This window comes from Anguilla anguilla, chromosome 2 (assembly GCF_013347855.1).
Source record: "Anguilla anguilla isolate fAngAng1 chromosome 2, fAngAng1.pri, whole genome shotgun sequence".
Lineage (NCBI taxonomy): Eukaryota > Metazoa > Chordata > Actinopteri > Anguilliformes > Anguillidae > Anguilla > Anguilla anguilla.
In genome coordinates, this window is record NC_049202.1 from 23,461,877 (window position 1) to 23,485,818 (window position 23,942).

General features: G+C 43.2%; 1 protein-coding gene across 3 annotated transcripts in view; it reads left to right on the forward strand.

Annotated features, from left to right (window-relative positions):
- The window catches only part of atrnl1b (attractin-like 1b), a 252,548-nt gene that overhangs the window by 207,511 nt on the left and 21,095 nt on the right, over positions 1-23,942 (forward strand). For all 3 annotated transcript variants that reach the window (XM_035404118.1, XM_035404116.1, XM_035404117.1), the window contains exon 27: positions 11,299-11,427. In XM_035404118.1, the coding sequence (XP_035260009.1) occupies positions 11,299-11,427 (129 nt within the window). The remainder of the gene's footprint in view (positions 1-11,298; positions 11,428-23,942) is intronic.

Genomic DNA, 23,942 nt, shown 5'->3' on the forward strand with positions numbered 1-23,942 from the left:
CGCAATTTAATCAGAATAAAGTCATAATATTTCAAGAAAAAAGTCGTAATATTACGAGAATCAAGTTGTAATTTTACGAGAAAAAAAATCATAATATTACGAGAATAAAATTGTAAAATTACGAGAAAAAATTTTTTTTTTAGGAAAATATATTACCAGCAACCAACAAAACGGGTAAGAGGACAGTCTAATGGCAGCCTGAGCCTGCAATTTCCTCCAAGTCCGTGTGGTTCTTTCTTCGGAATAGACAGTTCCTTGCACAATCTTTTCAATGTCCTGATACTTATGATAATGTGGTGATTCAGAATTTTTTTTCCCTCAGTGTGGCCCTAATACTCCGTCGTAACACACAGAGACAGACCTGCTAAATGTCAGACGCACCGGTGCGACCAATGAAAATGTTTAGTCGCACTTGACAGATTTTTGGTCGCATGTGCGACCAAAATGGTCGCACTCTGGAGCCTTGTACCCTTCACAGCGTCATGGTAACTGTGGGGTTCTCGACTGCCTGAACTCTGTTTGTGTGATTTGAGGTGAGCGGCAATTCTGGCTCCTGTTCTCTTTCTTCCCCCTCACCCTCCCCTCCTGAAAAACCAGTAGTGCTCCTGAGGGAATCTCTCTGCCCCCATGCTCGGGAATGAGGGAAACTATAGCCAAAGGGTTACCAAGAAGCGTAATAAGGGCAAAAAACTGTTTTTATCCAGAGATGCTCGGTCGCCAGGGTAACCTGCTCTGTGCTTGGAGAGATCGCTGGGAAGCCGTGCCAGCCCTGGTGTAGTGCTGTCGAGGCGGTTGCAAACACAGAGCGTGTTTTAATCCATACGTCGGCTCTTACGGTCTTTGAGGGGTTTCGACAAGGGTTGACGAGAGGACAGCAGAAATTCCACTTTGTATTTGGTCTCTGTGACTCCTGAAAAGATGCTGGGCTGGCTGGCTCTAAATCCAGTGGATGGCATTTAGTGGGTGGGGCTCCCTTGCATTGGATGTGAAGTGTTCAGATTTGTACTGTATGTGTGGTTGTTTGTATGCTAATAGTTGAAGTGAAAATATTAGATTGGATTAGATTCACTGTTGTCTGTTAGCGTGCTTACGCAGCCCCCCACTATGTGCAATATGGCATCTCTGAAATCCACAGGTTCAATTTTCAAATACTGCTGTAAACACCCTTGGCTGTCGTCCATAAGCTCACCTTCTGCAGGGTGTGATGGTAGTTGCAGGTTATATAGTCCAAGTAAAGCATGAGCATCATCATTGTGTAGAACAGTGCACAGAGGCACACATTGTCCTTGGGAAGTAGAAGATTTTAAAGCTGGAACATTGTGTGGGACTTTCATATAGAATTGCCCCCATTTTCATTTGTCTAGTCTCTGTTGTATAATTAATGCCTTTCAGTGTGTGTGCATGAATTGCATTAGCAGTTGACCATCTCATTTTGAGTATTTTATCTACTAGATACTTTTTTTGGTAAATTTTCAGTCTAGTTGTTTTAATGAGTGTTGTTTTTGACAGTTTTTCCTTATGTAACAGAACCCTTGCTGGAGCACTCTTACCCCTAAGGGTGACTGCTCTTCCCATAATTCCCATGCACGCAGTCACTTCTGAAAGACTAATTTATCCTAAAGTGACGCTAAATGGCACCAGCTGGATGACAGGGATCTGACTTGTGCGTGTTTATTAGATTGTGTGTGCGTTTCTGCAGTCACATCAAGAGCCTTCATTAGTGGCAGATTGAATGAGTTTTAGCTTCACAGTTACATGTGGGCAGCCGGTTGAAGAAAGTTAACAGGGTCGCACATTAAGCGTGAAAGCTGCTTTAATGTTGACTCAGTGGCATGCTGGGATTCAACAGTGTGCATTAATCTCACTGGAGGTTGATGACGAATGGCCTGTTATAGGGGGATGTAGTGATGTGGGATGTAAAAGAATATGGACGTGTGTGGTTTATTGGAGAAAACAGGTGTGTGGGGTTTCATAGTTTAATAGAGATGTGGTTTTATGGGAGAATACAGAAGTGTGGGGTTTAATAGTTTAATACAGAGGTGTTGTATTTTATTGGAGAATACAGAAGTGTGGGGTTTTATAGGAGAATACAGAGGTGTGGGTTTTATAGGAGATTACAGAAGTGTGGGGTTTTATATGACAGTACTGAGGTGTTGGGTTTTATAGTTTAATACAGAGGTGTGGGGTTTAATAGGAGAATACAGACGTGTGGGTTTTTTGTAGAATAAAGGGCTGTGAGGTTTTATAGGAGAATACAGAAGTGTGGGGTTTTATATGAGAGTACTGAGGTGTGGGGTTTTATAGTTTAATACAAAGGTGTGGGGTTTTATAGGAGAATGCAGAGGTGTGGGGTTTTATAGGAGAATACAGAGGTGTGGGGTTTTATAGGAGAATACAAAGGTGTTGGGTTTTATAGTTTAATACAGAGGTGTGGGGTTTTATAGTTTAATACAGAGGTGTGGGGTTTTATAGTTTAATACAAAGGTGTTGGGTTTTATATGAGAGTACTGAAGTGTGGGGTTTTATATGAGAGTACTGAGGTGTGGGGTTTTATATGAGAATGCTGAGGTGTGGGGTTTTATGGGAGAAAATAGAGATGTGGGGTTTTATCATTTTATATGAATTCAGTGTTGTGGGGCTTTGTTGCCTTGTTACAGCAGAAAAAAGGGTCCCTAATTTGTCCTCTGCACTCTCATCCCATCTTTAGTGGTGTGCTTTTTTCTTGTTTATTTTCTGTAACATCCCTGTAAGTCATTAATTTCCAGTATGTAACTCCAGCAGGGATAACTGCCTCCATATAAGCCAATTAAGCCCGACTGCTCAGAGTGTACACGTCCACTAATGAGGATGAAATGGTAATGTGTGATCAACATTCTCAGTGAAGATCCTCCAGCCTGTCTTTGCTAAATAATTACAGCTGTTGCTTTCTGTCTGTCAACAAAGCCATTTGGGCCTTGGCAAATCCCATTTGCTTCTTGTAATAGCCTTAATAGACTTACAGTCAGGTACATGTACACACTCACTCACACACACACACAGATGGCGCTTTTCCACTACCTTGCCGTGCCGGAATCCGTGCTCCTGCTTTGTTTTGCTTTCTCCACTGCCAACTGACCCGTGCCGGGCCGCAAGTACCCGTGCAGATTTTAGCTACTGCTCTGGGGTAGGTACCAAAGGTACTATCCGTGCTGCAATTTGATACTGCAGACCGTTGATTGGTCAGTGAAAATCGTCACAAATACGTCATCCCATGTTCATGTTTGTTCACCGGCAGGAACCGCCATTTTTAAATACCACAACAGCAAGAGAGAATAATGTTAACTAGCGAATTATACAGTCAATATCTGGGACTAAATATTGAATAAATATACAACCTTACTAGGGATGTATCCGAATCTGAATACTGTAGTCTGGAAAGCACGAATAATGCGATGGAAGCAGATATTTTTTCTACCCGAAGTTGCTCATTATTATTTGGATTCGAGAAAAAAAAAGAAAAAAAAGTCAGCTCCATGTTGAGTTCTCATAGCCTCTATCTAACGTTACACGGGCAGAGAGAGAGAGTTGGGGGGGGCACCAGTTACGCACGGCTGTTAGCTGTATCTGGAACTCCGGCACATAGCAGCTGCCAGCCTGCCACACGCCAACAAACTTTGAGCCACATCACTGCAGAACGTTTAATAAATAAGTTATGTGCATCAGCTATTATGTTAAAAATGCCTATTCTGTTTGCAAGATAGGACTTTGATTTCACTAACTAGAAGTTTCATTTACTACACATTATTGAAAAGTAGTCGCTATATTCTGTAGTCGTAAAGTAGTAATTCACGTTTCCCTAGCGAACTGCAGTAATGTTAACACATCAAGAAACGCGAACGCAGCATCATTAGAATATAAGATTATTCACTTCAACTGAAGGATATTTTTCTATATATCTTTACTGTAAATAGTTTCTATTTCCAATGCAAAACAGAATATTTCAATTTAAAAACATTTTTTTTAGTTTTTGATTGTTCAATGTCCCCCAGTTAAAGGTGGGGTTCAGTCAGTTCATAAAACTTAGTTTATAGTTAAAAATAAAAATAAAAAAGAGAGTGAGATATAAAGTACAGTATGAGGATGTGGAAATATATTTCATAATTTTCATAATTAATTATATGCCAATATTAAATCAATTTGATGCTTTGAAGGCACAACAATTGCATTGCCAATGAATATTAGGTTAGAAAATACAACATTTGCCGGTATAAACCACGCCCACTTCCGGTCTTCTATCCGAATACAGATAGAGAAACAGATAATTTTGTTGGTTGAACAGATACAGATAATGACGTCTCTGCACACCCCTAAACCTTACCATTGTTTTTAAGTGTAGTGATGTCCCTTTTGAAACTGAGTGGTCATATATTGTCTTGGACAATCTGTTTGTGAAATATACGTGCATTTGTGATGCCTGGGTACCTTCCAAAATAGCTGTGCGTAATACTGCACGTGTTGTTTACGGCCTTGTCGCCCTTTTTAGTACAGTCTGGCTTGATTGAAAATTAATTTATTCAGTAGGTGAGAGTATAAGCTTTCTAACGATGTACACATCGTACATATCTAATTTTGCTTTTGGAATAGCGTTTTATAGGTCAGTGTAACCAAAGATTTTCTTGTCATCGCATTCACTTCCGCATTCACTCTGTGATAGCAGTAAAAGACGCTGCACCTAACAAAACGATTTTTCGTAATTTCTTGGAAAATACTATTGTTATTGAGGACTTATGGGCATAGCTAAGCCATATGTTTGCTGATTGACCTATCTGACATCGTTTTCTGGAGCAAAACAGAAGTGGATAGAACTGTCATTGATTTACTGTCTCTGTCTCTATCTACTGAACACAGATAAGATGTCATCATTGCAATGTAAGTATTACTGCGCAAATGTTTTGGTTATATACATTATTTTTGAAATTGAGTGTCTTTAAATAGGTTAGGGGTATTATATAATGTGGATATTTCACACTGTAATGTTAGCGTTAGTTAGTAGTGTAATAGTTTTTGTGATGCATGCAACAGATGACGAGAGTGTTGGAACATTGCCAAAACGTGGTGGGCGGTGAAAATTGTTTTCATATCGTCCCATCCCCATACAGAGTAGCCTACAGAGTAGAGAAATACATACAAGAGTTAATTATTACACATTTAGGATGCTTTACTCTGCTTTACTCCTCCCATGACTCCTCTATACCTTCACGGGTCTGTTGTGTAATGGAGAAGCGCAATAGGCAACGCGGCCACGGGTAGGATACGAATGCTTGCCGTACTGTACCATGCCATGCTGGTCGATGGAGAAGCGCCAAGAGTAGTGTGGGGTGGTTTGGGGTGTTTTCTGTGGGCACGTTGGTGAATATCAGGGACCCATCTGGGAATTTAGATCCGTGAATTCCAGGACTCACAAGATATCAAAACTGAGTCTCTCGTGAAAATCGAGTCCTAGTCAAAAAAAAAGTCCATCTTTTCCATTACTGTGTCGTGAATGTGTAAACGTTTGTATGGCGAGCGTATTGAAGCTTGATGTTCAGTACAGTGAGTGTGTCACACTGTGGTTGTGTGGTGAGCATTTCAGGATTAGTCTGTTAAGAGTAAGTGTTGTTCAAAACCTCTAATGTCAGTAATGCACCTGCAATCTTTGTTACACCTGTGATTATTGTACTACACCTGTGCCACCATGTGCTTCTGTTATAGGTGCTGAGCCAAACAGTCATACAGCATGAAGCTGCTTTACAATTGTAATATTCACATGCAGATACTCCCAGATGTGTTACCCATATTACTCAAGGTCAGCATATCTTGCGGAGATTAACCAGAGACCCTGTAATTCCTGCCCTGGATGGCCTGTTTAAAATATTCATTTAGAGCAAGGCAAAATCTCCTAAAACAGGCCCGATTGGAGCAGTGCTGTTTTAGAGGGATAATTAGTGATTAATTTTGTTAATATCTGTTACTGAAGACTTCTATGTTTTCTTCTGTCAAGGCAATGATGGCGTGGATAGTGTGCACAACCACACACACGTGCATGCAAGTAATGTGCCTGGGAATGCGTGTTGGCATGTGCACGCACGAGTAAATGTGTGGAACGATACATTTTTGAGTAAAGCGTTTTACGGAATTAAAGCTTGATTGTGAGCTGCCTGAGGGAAAGGCTGAGCATGCTTTTGGCAGAAGGCTTGTTATATTTATCACAATGGTCCTTCAATGCAGTACAGGTGAGATTAAAATGGAGAAATTGTGTTGTTGTTGATGGTAGTATTGGCGGTGTGGTATGCTAAATCATATTTGTAATTTTTTGTATTAGTGTTGTATGGTGAACCAGTTCTTTGATGGTATCAAAATATAAGATTTTAGTACCAGTTCTTACATGCAGTGTGTCTTGCACTATTTGTAAGGGAAATTACTATTACACTTCTAGTGTGTCTGCATGCTGCATAGGTGTGTAAGTGTGGCTGGTAAACAGGATGGCTAACACCAGCATTGCAGCCACAGAAAATCCCGACCACACCACGCCCGCGGACAAAAACGGGCGGCCAAAGTGAAATATGGCGCTGTATTGCTTACGCAGCAAATAAGATCCCACTGACGCATCGAAAGCTTTGTGCAAAACGCGCTTCAAAGAATTACGTGTACAAGAGGCAAAACGTCCAGCTCAACTGGGCATCCCCGACCCCTTCAAGGAGTTGAATTGACGCTGTCCTGTGTTAGTGGAAAAAGGTCTGGTGTGATTCCGTGATAAATGGCGATCATTGTCAATTCATATGAGAGGCACAATGAAAGCGGTTTCACCTTTAAAAACTGGAGCTTCTTTGGTAACTTGCCTTGCCATCTTAATCTTTTGATTCAAATTCTGTCCAATGATAAACCTCAGTGCTTTGATCAATATGTTCCTCATATTCCATCCCTGTACACATTACTATCTATAGCCGCGTTTCCACTGCAGGAACTTTACCCCGGAACTAGGAACCTTTTGAGGAACTCAGTGCGTTTCCACCGCAGGAACTAGGGTCTAAATTTAGTTCCGGGGGCTTTATTCTACCCCCCAAAAAGTTCCTGCTCGGGGGGTAGTACTTTCCGAAAGTACAGGAACCTTTTGGGTGGAGCTTGCAGCGCTGAACATTTCTGATTGGTCGAGTACTCGCAGCATTTTTTTGTCTTTGTTTTCAGCCGCCATGTTTAGAAATATACAGCCGCAAAGCAATTTATTTTCATAATAACTTAAAATCAAACTTGTATGTTATGCGGCGCAGTAGCCTAGTTTTGGTTATAGCCTGCCAACGTCTTGGAATTATAACGTGTGCTCTTCTGTTCTTTTCTTGCTTTAGTATTCGTTTTATAAATTTTTTTTATAAAAAGCATTCGTGCTGGGACAGCATATTACGTACCAAAACATACAAACGGATTAATTCGGTTGCTGAATATTTTCTTCCGGATTTTCTTTGTTAGCCCCTTGTAATTGACTCAAAACGTTTGATACAGTTATGTGAGGTATGCGGTAGTTCTGCGTAATTCACATTGGTAATACAGTAAAAGCAAACTGGAAATCACCTTCCGCACTTTTTGTCAGGGTAAAATAACAGGTTAATTCTAGTAATCGTCCCTTTAGCTTTTTCAGACTGCCGTAATTTTACTCTACCATTCTACAATTCCACAAAAAGACCAGGAAGACTATGGACTAATTTATGGTGCATGGTTCGCATCTGGAGGGCACACTTCGCTGCTCGGCTAGCAGTAACTTCGAAGGAAAGCAAACGGTGGCTGAACCACTACTAATGTAAATTTTCACGCAAGTCCGAGTTTTCGTTCTATTCTTGTCATTTTGCGATTTGCGATATGGAATTGACGATGAGAAAGTAATCAAACAGCAAATTGTTTACAACGTGTGCATGTTTTCTGCTGTTGTTGCCAGTTATACATATAAATGTGAATGCATTCGGTCGCTTCGGATGTCAAGACATGAAAGCGAATGTTCGCATAAAAACATAATGAATGTGTTTGAGAAGATATATAAAACAGTTACAATCTGACTATTGGCCTGTTATATCCTATTTGTTGCATAACAACGGTCCAAGTTCAACTACCAACGACAGTTTTGCTTGACAACAGTAAAATAAGCCCAAACGGCTGCAGAAGAATATTTCTATTCCAGGTGCTTAAATCGATTTTTTTTTAAAATACAAAAGTAACCATATATAATCATTGTTGGTAACCCGTTGTATATAAGTGGAATAAACCCCTCTGGGCTGTCCCGGTTATTAGAAAATAATGTAGGCTACTTCGGTGGTAGTATGGGGTTACAGAAAAAATCATAGGACAGATGGACCGAAGACAACGTCGTTTTTTCATACGTCAGTGGGCTAATTTGCCTAATCTTCGCGGGACTTTAGTCCGCGGTGGAAACGCAGACAACCATGGGCTGAAGGAACCTTTTAGTTCCTGGTAAAGTAGTTCCTGGGACTGAAAGTTCCGGGTACTTTTGGTGGAAACGCGGCTTATTACAGTATGTTTCTCTCTGGTGTGGGCCTTTCCCTCTATTGGGAAAAGTTTCAGATTGTGACAGTGCTGTTTTGTGTTATCATAATCATCGTTATATGTTTTGACTTTTTATGATTAAATGCAGACCTACATGATGGTAAATCACCAACTAAAATGCAGTTTATAATGTGAGCATTCTTGTCTGTTCTGTGTCAGCTTTTCTTAATCATCAGTAAAGCCTGTTTCCTATTGCTGCTGTTATAATGGTGACCTGCTCCGGCTATATTAATCCCGGTGATATATCTGGCTTTTTGCATCTTGTGCTGTCGGCACGTTGGATATTGGGAATATTCATACGGCTGGTTGTGGTCAATGGCAACGGGGGATGGTTCCCTTTTTCTTCAGTCCCGTTAGGCCCAGCTCAGTCATATTCACTGATGTATGTATGTTTGAGAATTTTACAGTTAAATAAAATGACATAATTTGTGATGTCGTAGCTTTGATGTGATGTGTCTTGTGTGTGATGTCATCACTTTGACATGATGATTCCTGTGTGTTGTCTTGGTTTTAATGCCACACATCTTGCGCGTGATGTCATGGCTTCGATTTGAAGGCGTGGCTGTAACATAATGTTTCTTGTGTGTGATGTCATAGCTTAGATGAGCAGCACCTTGTATGTGATGTCATGGCTTTTATGTGAGTGTTTGCTCAGTAATCATAACACACACTATCCTAAAGGGTCATTCACAGTGCAGTTTGGACCACAATGATGTAATTGCTTTACAGTTCAGAGAACAAGAAAACTTTTTTGTTTTCACTGTGGGTCAAGCCAGAAGAGCTTCACAGCTTCAGCTTAATCAATAGTCGTCGAACACAGAGGCCACAAAGCGCTGTGTTTTACTTTTGTTGGTGATTGGATAAGAAGTTCAAACTTTAATGCGCACATTTCAGCAGATCACCAGCCAAGTCCTGATTGGTAGATATCTGCTTTTCCAAATCGATAGGCCTCTGAAGACATTACTCAGAAGGGCTTGTGTCTTCTAAATGTTCCCCTGAATGTTTGTTTTTTTGTAATGAGTGGTGATGATGGCACCGTGTGGCACGGTTGGCGAAGCCATGCTGTGTTCTTAAAGAGATGGAAGCAGTGCCAGTCTACGCTCTAAACTAGGATCTAATACATGTACACTTACAGTGCAATTTCATTTTGAATGAATTTTTCACCCTCTTTTGCCTGTTTGGTGAGGAATCAATATTTATGCTTTTGAGTCATCACAGTACAACCCGCGCCCACACACCATAGCTGCAGCTGATGCACGTTAAATGCGTCTGCCCGCAAACAAGAAACAGTTTCATGCCCCCCACAGTACTACAGGAGAGTTAGCTCTGATCAGAGGAGATGCTCGTCTCGCACTGACGACTGCTTGTAGCCTCTGGGCAATTAGCGTGCTGTTTGACAGGAGCCGATTCCAGCAGAAGTCCACTCTACCAAAGGTGGGACGAGGTTGACTGCGACAGCTGCAGCTTAGCAGGTTAATGCAGGACAAAATGGATGCACACGCTGGTAGTTTCAGCGCTGGGTAGGCCTTGACTGGGTTTTCCCAAACGTGGAAAGAAAAACAAAACAAGAACAAATTACAGCATGACAAGACACAAGATTGGTTTTGGAAAAGGAAGAGACTGAAGTGCCCATGATGTGTTTTTCTTTTTTTTGTGGGGTGAAGTCCAAACACTGAAATTGGATTCTGGCTCCCTTGTGATCCTGATAACACACTAATTAAGAGATTAATCAGGATGAAAGCATTGATAATTAAATATTACCTCTTGAATGCAGATTGGTTCTATCTATACGGGAGTAAATGTGTCCTGCTGATGTGGTGTTAAGAGCCAGCTCTTCTCCACATCCCCAATCTTTTTTAGGCCGGCTGTGTAGCATAATGGTTACGAAACTAAGCTTGCAATGTTGAGGTTATAGGTTCGAGTCCCAGGTGAGGTGGTGTCATTGTACTTTTTAACCTGTGGGCCCCTTCATTGTGAATACGCCTGTTTGAAAGTTAAATGTAATACTGCATTTTTTTGTACCTGATGTGCTAATTTCTGCGGAATTCCCAGATAAACTTGTCGTCTTGCAATTTCACAATGTTATTGTGCATTTATATATTGTTGTAAAGTGGTCAATAAAATAAAATTTTCAGTCGTTGGCATTGCGACTTCACTTTTGTGCGACTGTGCTGTCCCAGCTTTCAGCCTATCGAATGCCATCAGCGAAGAAGTTTGAGATTTAGTTCCGGCACATTACTGTCTGTAAACGTGCCGTGCTGGGTCTAATTATGCCCTTTTTGCACGTTAAGCATTAATAGTCATGACAATATAGACACTGACACATCTCTAAGGCTCGGCAACTAACAAACTGTATTATGAGGATATATACGGGATTAATATTTTGTGATCTGATCTGGAGGAGAGGAGCATCAAATAAACAAGCTACATTCTTTGTATATTTAAAAAAAAATTTTTTTTTTTGGGGTGGAGGGGGTGGGCGTTTGATTGGATGGAGCTGAAATGGCCTTCAGATGAACCCCTCCCCGCACACTTTCAGTGTTTATTTGGAATCATTGCTTTTTTTAGGAAGAAAAACTGTTTTTTCTTCTTTTTTATTCGCAGTGTTGCTGTTGAGCAGCCATCACACTCATAATTCTATGTTTGGTTTTCTTTGACACAAAAGGTTTGACTATTTCTGAATCTCTCTCCCTCCCTGTCTCTCTCTCTCTCTCTCGTTCTATTATTCAGCAACTAATGAGAGAGCGGCAGCAGATGGCGAGTCGGCCCTTTGCGTCGGTCGCCGTGGCGCTGGAGTCAGTTGCTGTGGCGCTGGAGGTTGGGGCAGAGCAGACAGAACTCTTGCCGGGGCCTGCTGAGGTGAGTGCTTTTCTTCACATTTACACAACGGCCACTATATTACACCATTACACAGAGGCAGATAAGCCTTAATTCAGCTGCAGGAACATGAGGGGTGCCCTGAAAAACACACACGCACACACCCACAGATATGCACGCACACACGCACACACACACAAACACTTACACACATGCACACACACATACACACACACACAGTTCCTGATGATGTTGGTCTTGACCGTGGTGTCACTAACCTCAAACCCACCCTTGGCCCACCTCTGCTCCCCATCCAAACTCACACCAGCTACGGTCTGCGTTGCGACACTGATCCAGGATCAGTTCTCATCTCCTACTGCACATAATTGGCTCAAATGGAGTCCAGTGAATTAACTCCTTTCACACCATCACAGATCCAGAGTCAGGTTTCAGAGCATAATCTGAATTACATTGGGTCTAGTCTAAGTCGAGTCATCAGCATCACTAATTCAGGATCATTCCTTATAGTACTATACCCGACCTACCTTCACCTGACACCACATGGACATACTATTTTCCCTGAAGCTGAAATGACGGATTTAGGGTTTCCCCCTGTATATGGATGTTGTTGTTTTGTGTTTTTGTGTTTTGTTTTGTTTTGTGAAGCGCTCATGGTGACATGTATAAAATTTGGATGTTATCTCTCCACAAAGAGTTAATTAAGCAACATCTGTCGCTGTTACGCAGAGTTCGTTTAGCCTTGACAGCATGATAAAATGCAGCACTGTTTGGGGTGCCATTCTGAAAGGCAATTGAGGGAAGTCATCACATTGCATGGTCCATTTGGGGAGTGAATAGCATTTTGGCTACAGAAAGCATGCAGCACTTTGAATGAGCAGCTTTTTGGTAGTGAGCAGAGTTTGAGTAGTGAGCAGTGTTTGGATAGTGAGCAGCGTTTGAGTAATGAGCAGTGTTTGGGTAGTGAGCAGTCTTTGAGTATTGATCAAAGTTTGAACAACAAGCAGGAATTGGGTGTTGCACAAATATTTGGACAGTGATCAGTGTTTCAGCAGCTTTGGGCTGTCTGCACATTTCTGTTTGAATTTTTAGTCACAGTGAAATCCAAATGAGGTTTTTCATCAATTTAGTCAATTCTCAGTAACCACAAGGACGTCTAAAAGTATGTTTTCCAAAAAAATTGTGCAATTCTAATTCTTGTGTATTTTCCCTCCAAAGCTGTGTTCCCTCCACTTCCTGGAAAACAAATTTATTTTAGATTTTATGTTATTGGGTAGAAGTGGGCATGTATGTCAATTAAGTGTCTGTCAATTTTCCATTCTTTCCCAATCAACATCTTTTCATGTAGTAGCCCACATTCCTCCCTTTTTTCATTTGAAGTCAATCAAAATGGCTCCCCGCCCTTAAAAAATTCTCCCCAAAAGATTTGTTTCACTTGTGTATGCTTCATATCATGGAAGCTAGTGCTGCTTTAACTTCTCTTTCCCTGTGACTTTAAAGATTTTATTTTCTTAGTATTCAATATAATACAGCGCATGCCCCAAAGCACTGTCATTGGGGTCTTCTGTGACTTGACACCATTTGGATGGTGACATCTGACCTGGGACTGTTTGAACCCCCTCTCTACACTATGTCATTGCTCACGTTGCTCAGGTCAAATTATTTTTGTGACCCCTGTCCTGTCTAACACATAAACCCATTCTTGGTTTATCTTCCCGGCTGTGATATGTCAGCTTTCTGAAATCATTTCCACATTTAATACCCTAGTTTTTATTTCTCTTGATTTATTCGCTGCGGGTTTCCAGGTCCGTGAACCTGAATTGCTCTCAATTACTTTTCAGTTCCTCCGGAATCAGGTTTAATTAAAGTTTTACTTCCTCTTAAAGTTTCCGTCAAATTTTATTCTCACTTGCATGTCTGCCTCCTGCATAATTTACCTACGGGATTCTCCGACACCCTTAATGTTAATGTCAGTGTCTAATGGAGATTGACAGCCAGGCAGAGTGCCTGCTTCTACCCTAGCAGTACATTAACGGTACATCCATACTTGTGCTCTTGATGCATAAAAAGCAAGAGTATGGATGTCTAATGGAGATTGTCAGCCAGGCAGAGTGCCAGCTTCTACCCTAGCAGTACATTAACGGTACATCTGTACTTGTGCTCTTGATACAAAAAAAGCAGAGATGCCACCAAACAGAGATTATAAAATTTTTGTTATTCCATAATCACAATGTGCTTTTACCGGTTGGCCAGGCTCTCCGTGTTCTCCCAGACTGTCAGTGTTCCTTCATGTTGTCTGTGTTCCCTTGAGGCTGTCAGTGTTCCCTCAGCCTGTAAGTGTTCCTTTAAGGCTGTCAGTGTCCCTTAAGCATGCCAGTATTCCCTCAGGCTGTCAGTGTTCCCGTAAGCCTGTCAGTGTGTTTCCTCAGGCCGTCAGTGTTCCCTTAGGCTGTTAGTGTTCCCTTAAGGCTGTCAGTGTTCCCTTATCCATCAGTGTTCCCTTAAGTCCGTCTGTGTTCCCTTAAGTCCGTCTGTGTTCCCTTAAGGCTGTCAGTATTACCTTAAGTCTGTCAGTGTTCCCTTAAGGCTGCCAGTGTTCCCTTAAGGCTGCCTGTGTTCCCCCAGGCTGTCAGTGTCCCTTAAGCATGTCAGTATTCCCTCAGGCTGTCAGTGTTCCCATAAGCCTGTCAGTGTTTCCTCAGGCCTTCAGTGTTCCCTCAGGCTGTCAGTGTTCCCTTATCCGTCACTGTTCCATTAAGTCCGTCAGTGTTCCCTCAGGCTGCCTTTGTTCCCCCAGGCTGCCAGTGTTCCCTTAAGGTTGTCAGTGTTCCCTCAGGCTGCCAGGCAGTTCTGCAGTGTACAGTCAGTTGGTCAGTCAATCAGTCATTGAAAGAGAAAGTGACACACAGCTGTGCATTATTTTTTATGTATATAATGGTTTGGCAATATTTACAGTATGTACTTCATGCCAATAAAGCATGTTGAATTTGAACTGAGGGAGTGAGTGAGAGAGACATTTAAATCTCACGGTAGACTTTTTTACAACCCTTCATTTGCTGTAAGTGCAGACCTGCTGGTCATTACCGATGCTCTTACTGTAAACTCTCAGCACCTTCACAGTAATGCCCTGCACTCTGCGGCTAATCTGGGCAGCAGCAGTAGCCTCTAGTAATTGTTATGAAGCTTGTGTTATTGCCACTGTGGAGTGCTGGTGTGCCACATGGCTGTGCTGTTAAATACTGTTCTGTTGATGATGGCATTCAAGGTTGCAGTGCTAACTGTACCTCCGAAGCACAATTCATATGGTTGTGCGGGCATCTTTGAGCGTTGCCCAAGGTTTTAATGGGCCGTGTAGTCTGCATTTTCCCTTGGGCACGTAGCATGTATTTTCGGTCACGTATAGTGCTTTCTAACCCTCAGTTGTTTTCTGGCAGTTTTGAATGCCTGGTGTACATGTTTGCGGTCTTTGTGGCAGCCTCCTCTTTTGGTTTGGGAGAAATGCACTCCCCTCCTCTTGGAGCCGCAAGGCGCTGCTTCAGAGGTGGAGTCGGGGTAGCGGGCCTCGTGCTCAGCCTGTGCGGGAAAGCTGCGTGTGGCGGGGGCCCGACTGAGCAGAGGGGGACACTGGTGATGAGAAGCAGGTTTTCTGTCAACCAGCCAGTCGCGTCAAGCCCTGCTGATGCACTACAAATTTGATACTGTGGGAGCTTGGTAAAGATGTTCCTTAAAATAAATTTCCATAACATGTGCAAAACCTTGTGTGTGTGTGTGTGTCCGCACTTATGTGTGTGTGTGTAGCATGCTCTAACCCTACAGTCATAGGTTTGCTCCTCATATGTACAGTAACATCCTTTAGCCCGCTTTTGCATTGCATATTTTAACCATGGTTTGCATAGCGTGTTTTGGTGTGTGTGTGTGTGTGTGTGTGTGTGTGTGTGTTTGTGTGCAGTGTTTTAAACCTCCCACGCAAAGCGTGTTTTAACACTTGCATGTGGTGTGTTTCAACCATCTTGTGCATAGCGTTTTTATTTAAGGAGAACGGGCAGTCCAGCTTTCTTCTGTATTTTTCCACACTTTATTCTGACAGGGGGAAAAGCGGAGAGGGTTTGATATAGATGCACTGGGATCACAGTACAGAACAGTACAGCACAGTGGTGGGCAATGAAAAGGCCGGCCACACATACAGGCTGAGTCTGCTTCCCTGTGGACTCCGTGCGTATAGTATGCTTTGGCATTTTTTTCATAGAGTACTAATCCTTGAGTGCGCTTTGTCCTTTATCCCTCATGAAGTCTGTGTGCAAGGCCCATGCTGAGCCCCCCCCCCCACACACACGCACGTGCCGCCATCCCCCCCCCACAACACCTGAATCCACTTCATCTCTAATGTTTTAATGGCATATTTATTTTTCAATCCCAGGGATTTACTGCCGCAGGGAAGGTAATGAAAGAGTGGCGAGGAAGAGAGGGAAATGGAGATGGGGGTTGGGGGAATTGGAGATGGGGAAAAGCAAAGGGAATGTTTTCTGTTTTACACCTTTAAAACCACTAGGGAGTTTCAGGGTCAGCAGTCATTAATACAGATGACCTTGCTCCAAATGGGGAAGAAAAATGACAGACGCACACAGTTATTCATACACACTCAGTTATTTACATATAAATGCACATATTTATTTACACACACACACACACACACAAAAAAGCTGAATTGTATCCTTTCTCACATGTACTTATTCACAGACACTCAATTATTTTCTCATAAATGCACATGTTTAGACATGTATGCACACCCACACACTCAGAGACACACATTCTCTCTCACACACAGTTATTCACACATGCTCACTTATTTTCACACCGATGCTCTTATTTACACATGTGAACAAACACACACACACACACACACACACATATTTTCTCTCCCTCACACAATTATTCACTCACACTCAATTATTTATGCACGAATCCACATATTTATTTATGGACATATGGACACACACATATGCTAATATGCTACAATGTATTCTCTCTCAGACAGTCATTCACACACACTCAGTTATTTACACACACAGATGGACATTTTTACACGTGCGCACACATGCCCACACACACATACGCTCACGCAGACGACGGATGTCCTGCCCCCGGGGTACGACCTGCATTGATCCGTACAGCCGTTCCACTCCCTGATAAGGACGCAGCCGTGACATTTATCCAGGGAATCAACTGCATGTTTAACAAAAGGACACGCAAACCCAAATATGATCCGACTCGGTGCGGAAAGCCATGCAAAAAAAGTCTTCTCTCCGCAGCGGGATAATTCATTTCACCTGGGCTTAGCGTGGGACGGCGGCCAGGGGCAGAGCTCTCCGGGGAGAGCTTCTACAAAGACGCTTCCATCATCTCCTCTCTGACGAAATAGCTTTTCAGGAATTTTCTGATAAAGCATAGCCATGTCCTTTTGCCTGTTCAGAGATCAAAAGGTCTGTCGGGGGGGGAGATCGGGAAAAATTGCGGAGTTGCATATCTTTTTTTGCAGCTCAAATTTCATCTGTAAAAAATGACCTCAAGGGTATATCTCTGGCAGATGATCAATATTGGCCTTACCATTATCCTGGAGCAGATACTGTCCTGTTTAATTAGGGCTTGAATGTAATTAGAAACGGTTGGGAAGTTGGCATTCAGAAGGATTTGGCTATTATAGGCAGTGTGGGATTTGTATGTGATAATTACCACTTGGATCAAGCTACAAACTCCATGGTGCTTATGCACCATTCTTCATGGTCTGAGACAGTCCATGAAGAATGTTGTTCAATGTCTCTTGACCTTTGACCTTTCATAGTTGTTTCTGTGTGCACAGTTCTACACTGTTGTACTTGAGGGAAAACTTTGAAGATTGAGACTGAATGGAAAAAGACCGCAAAGGCCATTTCTGGACAGCTTTGACGTGCTTGCATTTGTTTATTATTTCATATATTCCTCAGTGGTATTAAATTGTGTTTTGTCATGTCAAATGTAATTTATTTGTACAGTGCATTTTCCAAACATTTGTCGCAATACACTTTACAGAAGACCTTGGCCATGTTTCTCTGGGAATATTGTTCTGTATATCTTTTGTAGTGCAAACATGCTTTGGTGATAATTAACTGTTTTGATGCTTGAAGTATAACTTGCATGTATGCATGTTTGTGTGTGTGTGTGTCTGTACATGTGCGTGTGTTTGTGTGTGTGTGTGTGTGTGTGTGAGCATGAGCGTGCGTGCGTGCGTGCGTGTGTGTGTCTCTGGTGTGTAATCTGAGACCACTGCATATGTGATCTCCGTTATCTTCGTTCTGCAGGTCTCTGCTGTATCTCCGCTATGTCTCTACTGCGTGCGCTGTAGATCCACAGTGATCCGTGTCTATATCCGCCAGACTTGCTCCTTCTAATCAATAGCTCCCCCTGGAGAAATGAAATCGATAGCAAATTTCAGGGGAAAATGTTGGGAGTGATAAGGTGTGGAGAGATGTCACTGAGCCTCATTCTTCTTCCGACCCCGTCTAACGTCTCTACGTTACAGGGCGAAATGCCGCCTGAATTAAAAATAATAAATCGCTAGGGCAGCTGTGAGATACAAATGTGTCTCATCACTAGGTACAGCTGTGTGTCATTGCTAGGGCAGCTTTAAGTACAGCTGTGTCTCATCTCTAGAGCAGCTGTGAGGTACAGCTGTGTCTCATCTGTAGAGCAGCTGTGAGGTACAGCTGTGTCTCATCTGTAGAGCAGCTGTGAGGTACAGCTGTGTCTCATTGATAGGGTAGCTTTGAGGTACAGCTGGGTGTCATTGCTAGCTGTGAGGTACAGTTGTGTCTCATCACTAGGGCAGCTGTGAGGTACAGCTGTGTCTCATCTGTAGAGCAGCTGTGAGGTACAGCTGTGTCTCATTGATAGGGCAGCTTTGAGGTACAGCTGGGTGTCATTGCTAGCTGTGAGGTACAGTTGTGTCTCATCACTAGGGCAGCTGTGAGGTACAGCTGTGTCTCATCACTAGGGCAGCTGTAAGGTACAGCTGTGTCTCATCACTAGGGTAGCTGTGAGGTACAGCTGTGTCATCACTAGGGCAGCTGTGAGATACAGCTGTGTCTCATCTGTAGAGCAGCTGTGAGGTACAGCTGTGTCATCACTAGGGCAACTGTGAGGTGCAGCTGTGTCTCATCACTAGGGCAGCTGTGAGATACAGCTCTGTCTCGTCTGTAGAGGACCTGTGAGGTACAGCTGTGTCTCATCTGTAGAGCAGCTGTGAGGTACAGCTATGTGTCATCTAGTGCGACTGCTTAAACCAGGGTTCTCAGAGGCAGAAGAGTGATGGGAGCCATGTTTTTACTTAAACTAATAAATGGTCGTATGGAGGGTCCCCCTGGGAAAAGTGACACTGCTGCAGTCTCCTGGGGGAAACCAGGCCCCCTGTTTGTTTCTCTGGTTATTGTACAGGTGCTTGCACAACTGTGTGTGAGTGAGTTTGAGTGATGCCACTGCAATGTGTTTGGGTTTTCTCAGAGGGATGGAGGATTCCAACATATTGAATTAGAGCTTTATCACACTTTCTGTCAATATTCCCTCTCTCGTCTCTCTCTTCTCCCCTCCCCCCTTCAATCTGTCTCCCTCCTTCCTCTGGATATTTTTCATAGGTGTCAATAAAGCCACACGACCCACTTGCAGTTTAGGCAGGATTTGTTGCTTGCTGAAGCAGTCAGGCCGATGTTATTCTGGCGAGAGTAAGAGAGAGACAGAGAGAGTCAGAGAGAGCACACGCTACAGAAGGAGCGGAAAAGAAAGTAGCAGAAGAGAGATAGGGATATTCTCGTTTGATTGTTCTCCACACTAGCGATGATTCATTGACCAAAGCATTTTTTGGTCAATTTTTTTTTGGTCAAAAAAAAGCAAATTTTATTGTTATTTCTATAGATTTATGTTGAATTGCCTGAGATGAGTATATGATGGCCAGAGCACAGTTCCTGCCTTTTGCTTTTTGCCTGCCATCTGTCCTCCTCTCCGTTTGTAGGAGGGTATTTTCAAGAGTCTCACAGATGTCTGTGATGCCAATTCTGTCTTCATGGGGACAGCCACGCTCAAGTCAAACTTTCAAGGCTTTTCATCCTAAAAGCTTTTCTGACACTGCAACCCTGCATTCTTCATTCTGTACAGATGTACACCTGCATACAGTGATGCGCTCGGGCACACACACTCTGTCTATCTCTCTCACACACATACACGAACACATGCACATGCACACACACACACACACACACACGCACGCATGCACACATGCACACACACACATGCACACACACACACGTGCATGCACACACGCACACTCGCGCACGCACACACGCATGCACACGCGCGCACGCACACATGCATGCACACGCACACACGCAAGCACACACGCACACACGCTTTCGCAAACGCTGCCTCCTCAACAGTTTGGTGTTATTTTAGGACAGGTCGATAGGACTGTGCGAGGATGAGCCGATATAAAGTGTTGAGAGAGATGGAGAGTGACGGGTTATGTGTCGATGCTGTGCTCTATCCTGACATCGGATGATTACTTTGTCTGCATATGAACAACGCTGCTTATTACAAGCCCATTTGTCTGGGCCTGGCCTGTCAGCTACTGTTGTTGAAAAGCCATTTAAGAGACGATTTATAAAAACAGCCGCGGAGCCTCCGCATGTTAGAAAGAAACTTCTATAAACCCCCCCCCCCCCCCCCCCCCCAGCCCTTTCCACTTTAATGTGCCGGGAGAGTCACATGCTGTGTAAATAAGTTTGCTCTGAAGTATCCTGGGTAGCACATGCAAGTAAAGGGATGGTCTTTGGTGCAAGCAGTATAGCCAGGTGGTACAATGGCCATAACAGTGTGTGTGCGAGCGTGTGTGCAGCGTGTATGTGTATGTGCGTTAGAGTTGAAAGACTGCATCAAGTTCAGCACCTCCAACCCTGTCTGGCCCTGCACTTTGTAAGTCAGTCAGCCCCCCCCACCCCACCCCCCAACCACAGTTGTTGCTTGTTCTCTTGCTGCCTTTCTGCACAAGTCTGCTTCTTCATCGCAGCTGAGATGCAGACAGTTTAAATTCCCTTGGAAATTTTAAGTGGTGAATGGCTCAGGAGATAAGGCTACGCCATCTCTCCGATACCAGTGTTACCATTCGTTCACTATTATTGTTTGAATATTTTTTAATTAGTTATTTTTTTCTTCTGAAAAAACAGATACTCATCTGAAGCTGAATCTGAGAGACTGCAGCATTGCCATCATCCACTTCACTCAGTCTGTCATCAGAAACCTGAGCAAAGATCATGTTGTGTTCAAATTAGTGTGGCTTAAAAACATAATGCATTGTGTTTATGTGTTAATAAACAGCCCTGCCCTACAGCTCAGCTCGGATCGATTATATCCCCTGCAAATGCCCTAGTAAGGTCAATATGAGATTGATGACTCGAGCTTTGATTAGTCTCTTTATGATGAATTGCGGCCACCGCCCTTCTGCTTGAACTCAGTGGAGGAAGAGCCTTTGTCTGAGATGTGCAGGAAGGCAGCAGTAAAGGCTAACCAGAGCTTTAGGTGACTTAATTTCCTAGAGTTCCTAGACAACAGCCAAGCCCATGTATTAAGCAGTGAAACCTTTGTTCTGAAAATGGGGATTTGACCAAAGCATATCTGTGCTTTTTCCTTTCATCTGTCTTCATAAGTAAGAACACCATTGATAAGGGATACTTTAATACTGTCATGTCTTAGGCTGTCTGACCCTCATATAAATCCCAGCTTGCACTGCTCTACTTCTCTGCCTCTGTGAAAATGGCATTAGCCTTACTTGTTTCTTAAAAAGCATTCCTGATTAATTATGTTTATTCATATTCTGTAAACTCCTAATTGCTATACAAGTGGTCTACATACAGTGAGATAGTGGTTGGTGTGTTAGCTGGATTTTCCACCCTATTTTTCTGGATGAATTTTTATTGTGTCATTGTGAAGTCATTATTATCCAAATGTGTACATGTGCAGTTACTCAGCTGCAGCTCATGGCTGTATCAAAATAATAAGCACAGATAAGCATTTGGAATGATTATATTATTAAGACCATGAGTTCCGTAATTCAGACATGCACACATAGGGGCTAACGACATACACATGAGTTTCTCCTCTGTAGGTTAGTAGGTATGTCTGAAGGGTAGAGGGTGTGTTTGTCCTTTAGGTTAGTAGGTATTTCTGAAGGGTAGACGGTGAGTTTATCCTCTGTAGGTTAGTAGGTATGTCTGAAGGGTACAGGGTGAGTTTCTCCTCTATAGGTTCATAGGTATATGTGAAGGTTAGACGATGAGGTTCTTCTCTGTGGGTTAGTAGGTATATCTGAAGGGTAGAGGGTGAGTTTCTCCGTTGTAGGTTTATTGGTATGTCTGAAGGGTAGAGGGTGAGTTTCTCCTCTATAGGTTCGTAGGGATGTCTGAAGGATAGAGTATGAGGTTCTTATCTGTAGGTTAGTAGGTATGTCTGAAGAGTAGAGGATGAGGTTCTCTGTAGGTTAGTAGGTATATCTGAAGGGTAGAGGGTGAGTTTCTCCTCTGTGGGTCAGGTGGTATGTCTGAAGAGTAGAGGGTGAGTTTCTCCTTTCGGTTAGTACGCATGTGTGAAGGTTAGAGGGTTAGTTTCTCCTCTTGGGTCAGGAGGTATGTCTGAAAGGGAGAGGGTGAGTTTATTTTCTGTAGGTTAGTAGTTTTGTCTGCAGGGTAGAGGGTGAGTTTCTCCTCTGTGGGTCAGGTGGTATGTCTGAAGGGGACAGGGTAAGTTTCTTCTGCTTTGGTTAGTAGGCATGTCTGAAGGGTAGAGGGTGAGCTTCTCCTCTGTAGGTTAGTAGGTATGTCTGAAGGGTAGAGGGTGAGTTTCTCCTCTGTAGGTTAGTAGCTATATCTGAAGGGTATAGAGTGAGTTTCTCCTCTAGGTTAGTAGGTATGTCTGAAAGGCAGAGGGTTAGTTTCTCCTTTATGTTAGTAGGTATTTCTGAAGGGTATAGGGTGAGTTTCTTCTCGTCGGTGAACTGGTATGTCTGAAGGGTAGAGGGTGAGTTTCTCCTCTGTACGTTAGTAGGTATGTCTGAAGGGTAGAGGGTGGTTTTTCCTCTGTAGGTTAGTAGGTATGTCTGAAGGGTAGAGGGTGAGTTTCTCCTCTGTTGGTTAGTAGGTATGTCTGAAGGGTAGAGGGTGAGTTTCTCCTTTGTACGTTAGTAGGTATGTCTGAAGGGTAGAGGGTGAGTTTCTCCTCTGTAGGTTTGTAGGTATGTCTGAAGGGTAGAGGGTGAGCTTCTCCTCTAGGTTCGTAGGTATGTCTGTGTGGCAAACGAGCCTGCCACAGGCCACCGAAGTGGCTTTCCAAAGGGCCCTCCAGCACAGAGACACAGGGAGACGACGTTCAAACAATCTACGTTTATTTTTGAGGGTGCCAAGATGGTACAGCCAAAGAGCAGATGTTAACACTGTCATGACAGAGGCTCTCCCTTGTGTGAGTGGGGATGGCAGATTTAACCTGTGCGCACTGATTACCTCACTACGCACAGGTGCAGCCACCCCTGTTTCTGGGTCCAATTAGCCTGGCCAATTATCTAACCGATTAGCCAGGTCTAATTAGCTTGACCAGGGCAGGTGTGGCTGCTTAAGCCAGCCATCCCCACACCACAGTCTGACGCGGAGAGGGTGAGTTTCTCCTCCGTAGGTTAGTAGGTATGTCTGAAGGGTAGAGGGTGGTTTGTCCTCTGTAGGTTAGTAGGTATGTCTGAAGGGGAGAGGGTGAGTTTCTCCTCTGTACATTAGTAGGTATGTCTGAAGGGTAGAGGGTGGTTTGTCCTCTGTAGGTTAGTAGGTATGTCTGAAGGGGAGAGGGTGAGTTTCTCCTCCGTAGGTTAGTAGCTATATCTGAAGGGTATAGAGTGAGTTTCTCCTCTAGGTTAGTAGGTATGTTTGAAGGGTAGAGGGTGAGTTTCTTCTCTGTAGGTTAACTGGTATGTCTGAAGGGTAGAGGGTGAGTTTCTCCTCTAGGTTAGTAGGTATGTCTGAAGGGTATAGAGTGAGTTTCTCCTCTAGGTTAGTAGGTATGTTTGAAGGGTAGAGGGTGAGTTTCTCCTCTGATAGTGGGTTTATCTGAAGGGTTGAGGATGTGGTTCTTCTCTGTAGGTTATTAGGTATGTCTGACGGGTAGGGGGTGAGTTTCTCCTTTAGGTTAGTAAATATGTCTGAAGGGTAGAGGGTGAGTTTCTCCTCTGTGGGTCTGGTGGTATGTCTGAAGGGTAGAAGGTGAGTTTCTCCTTTACATTAGTAGGTATGTCTGAAGGGTAGAGGGGGAGTTTCTTTTCTGTAGGTTAACTGGTATGTCTGAAGGGTAGAGGGCAGGTTTCTCCTTTGTGGGTCATTTGGTATGTCTGATGGGTAGAGGGTGAGTTTCTCCTCTGATAGTTAGTTGCTATGTCTGAAGGGTATAGAGTGAGTTTCTCCTCTAGGTTAGTAGGTATGTCTGAA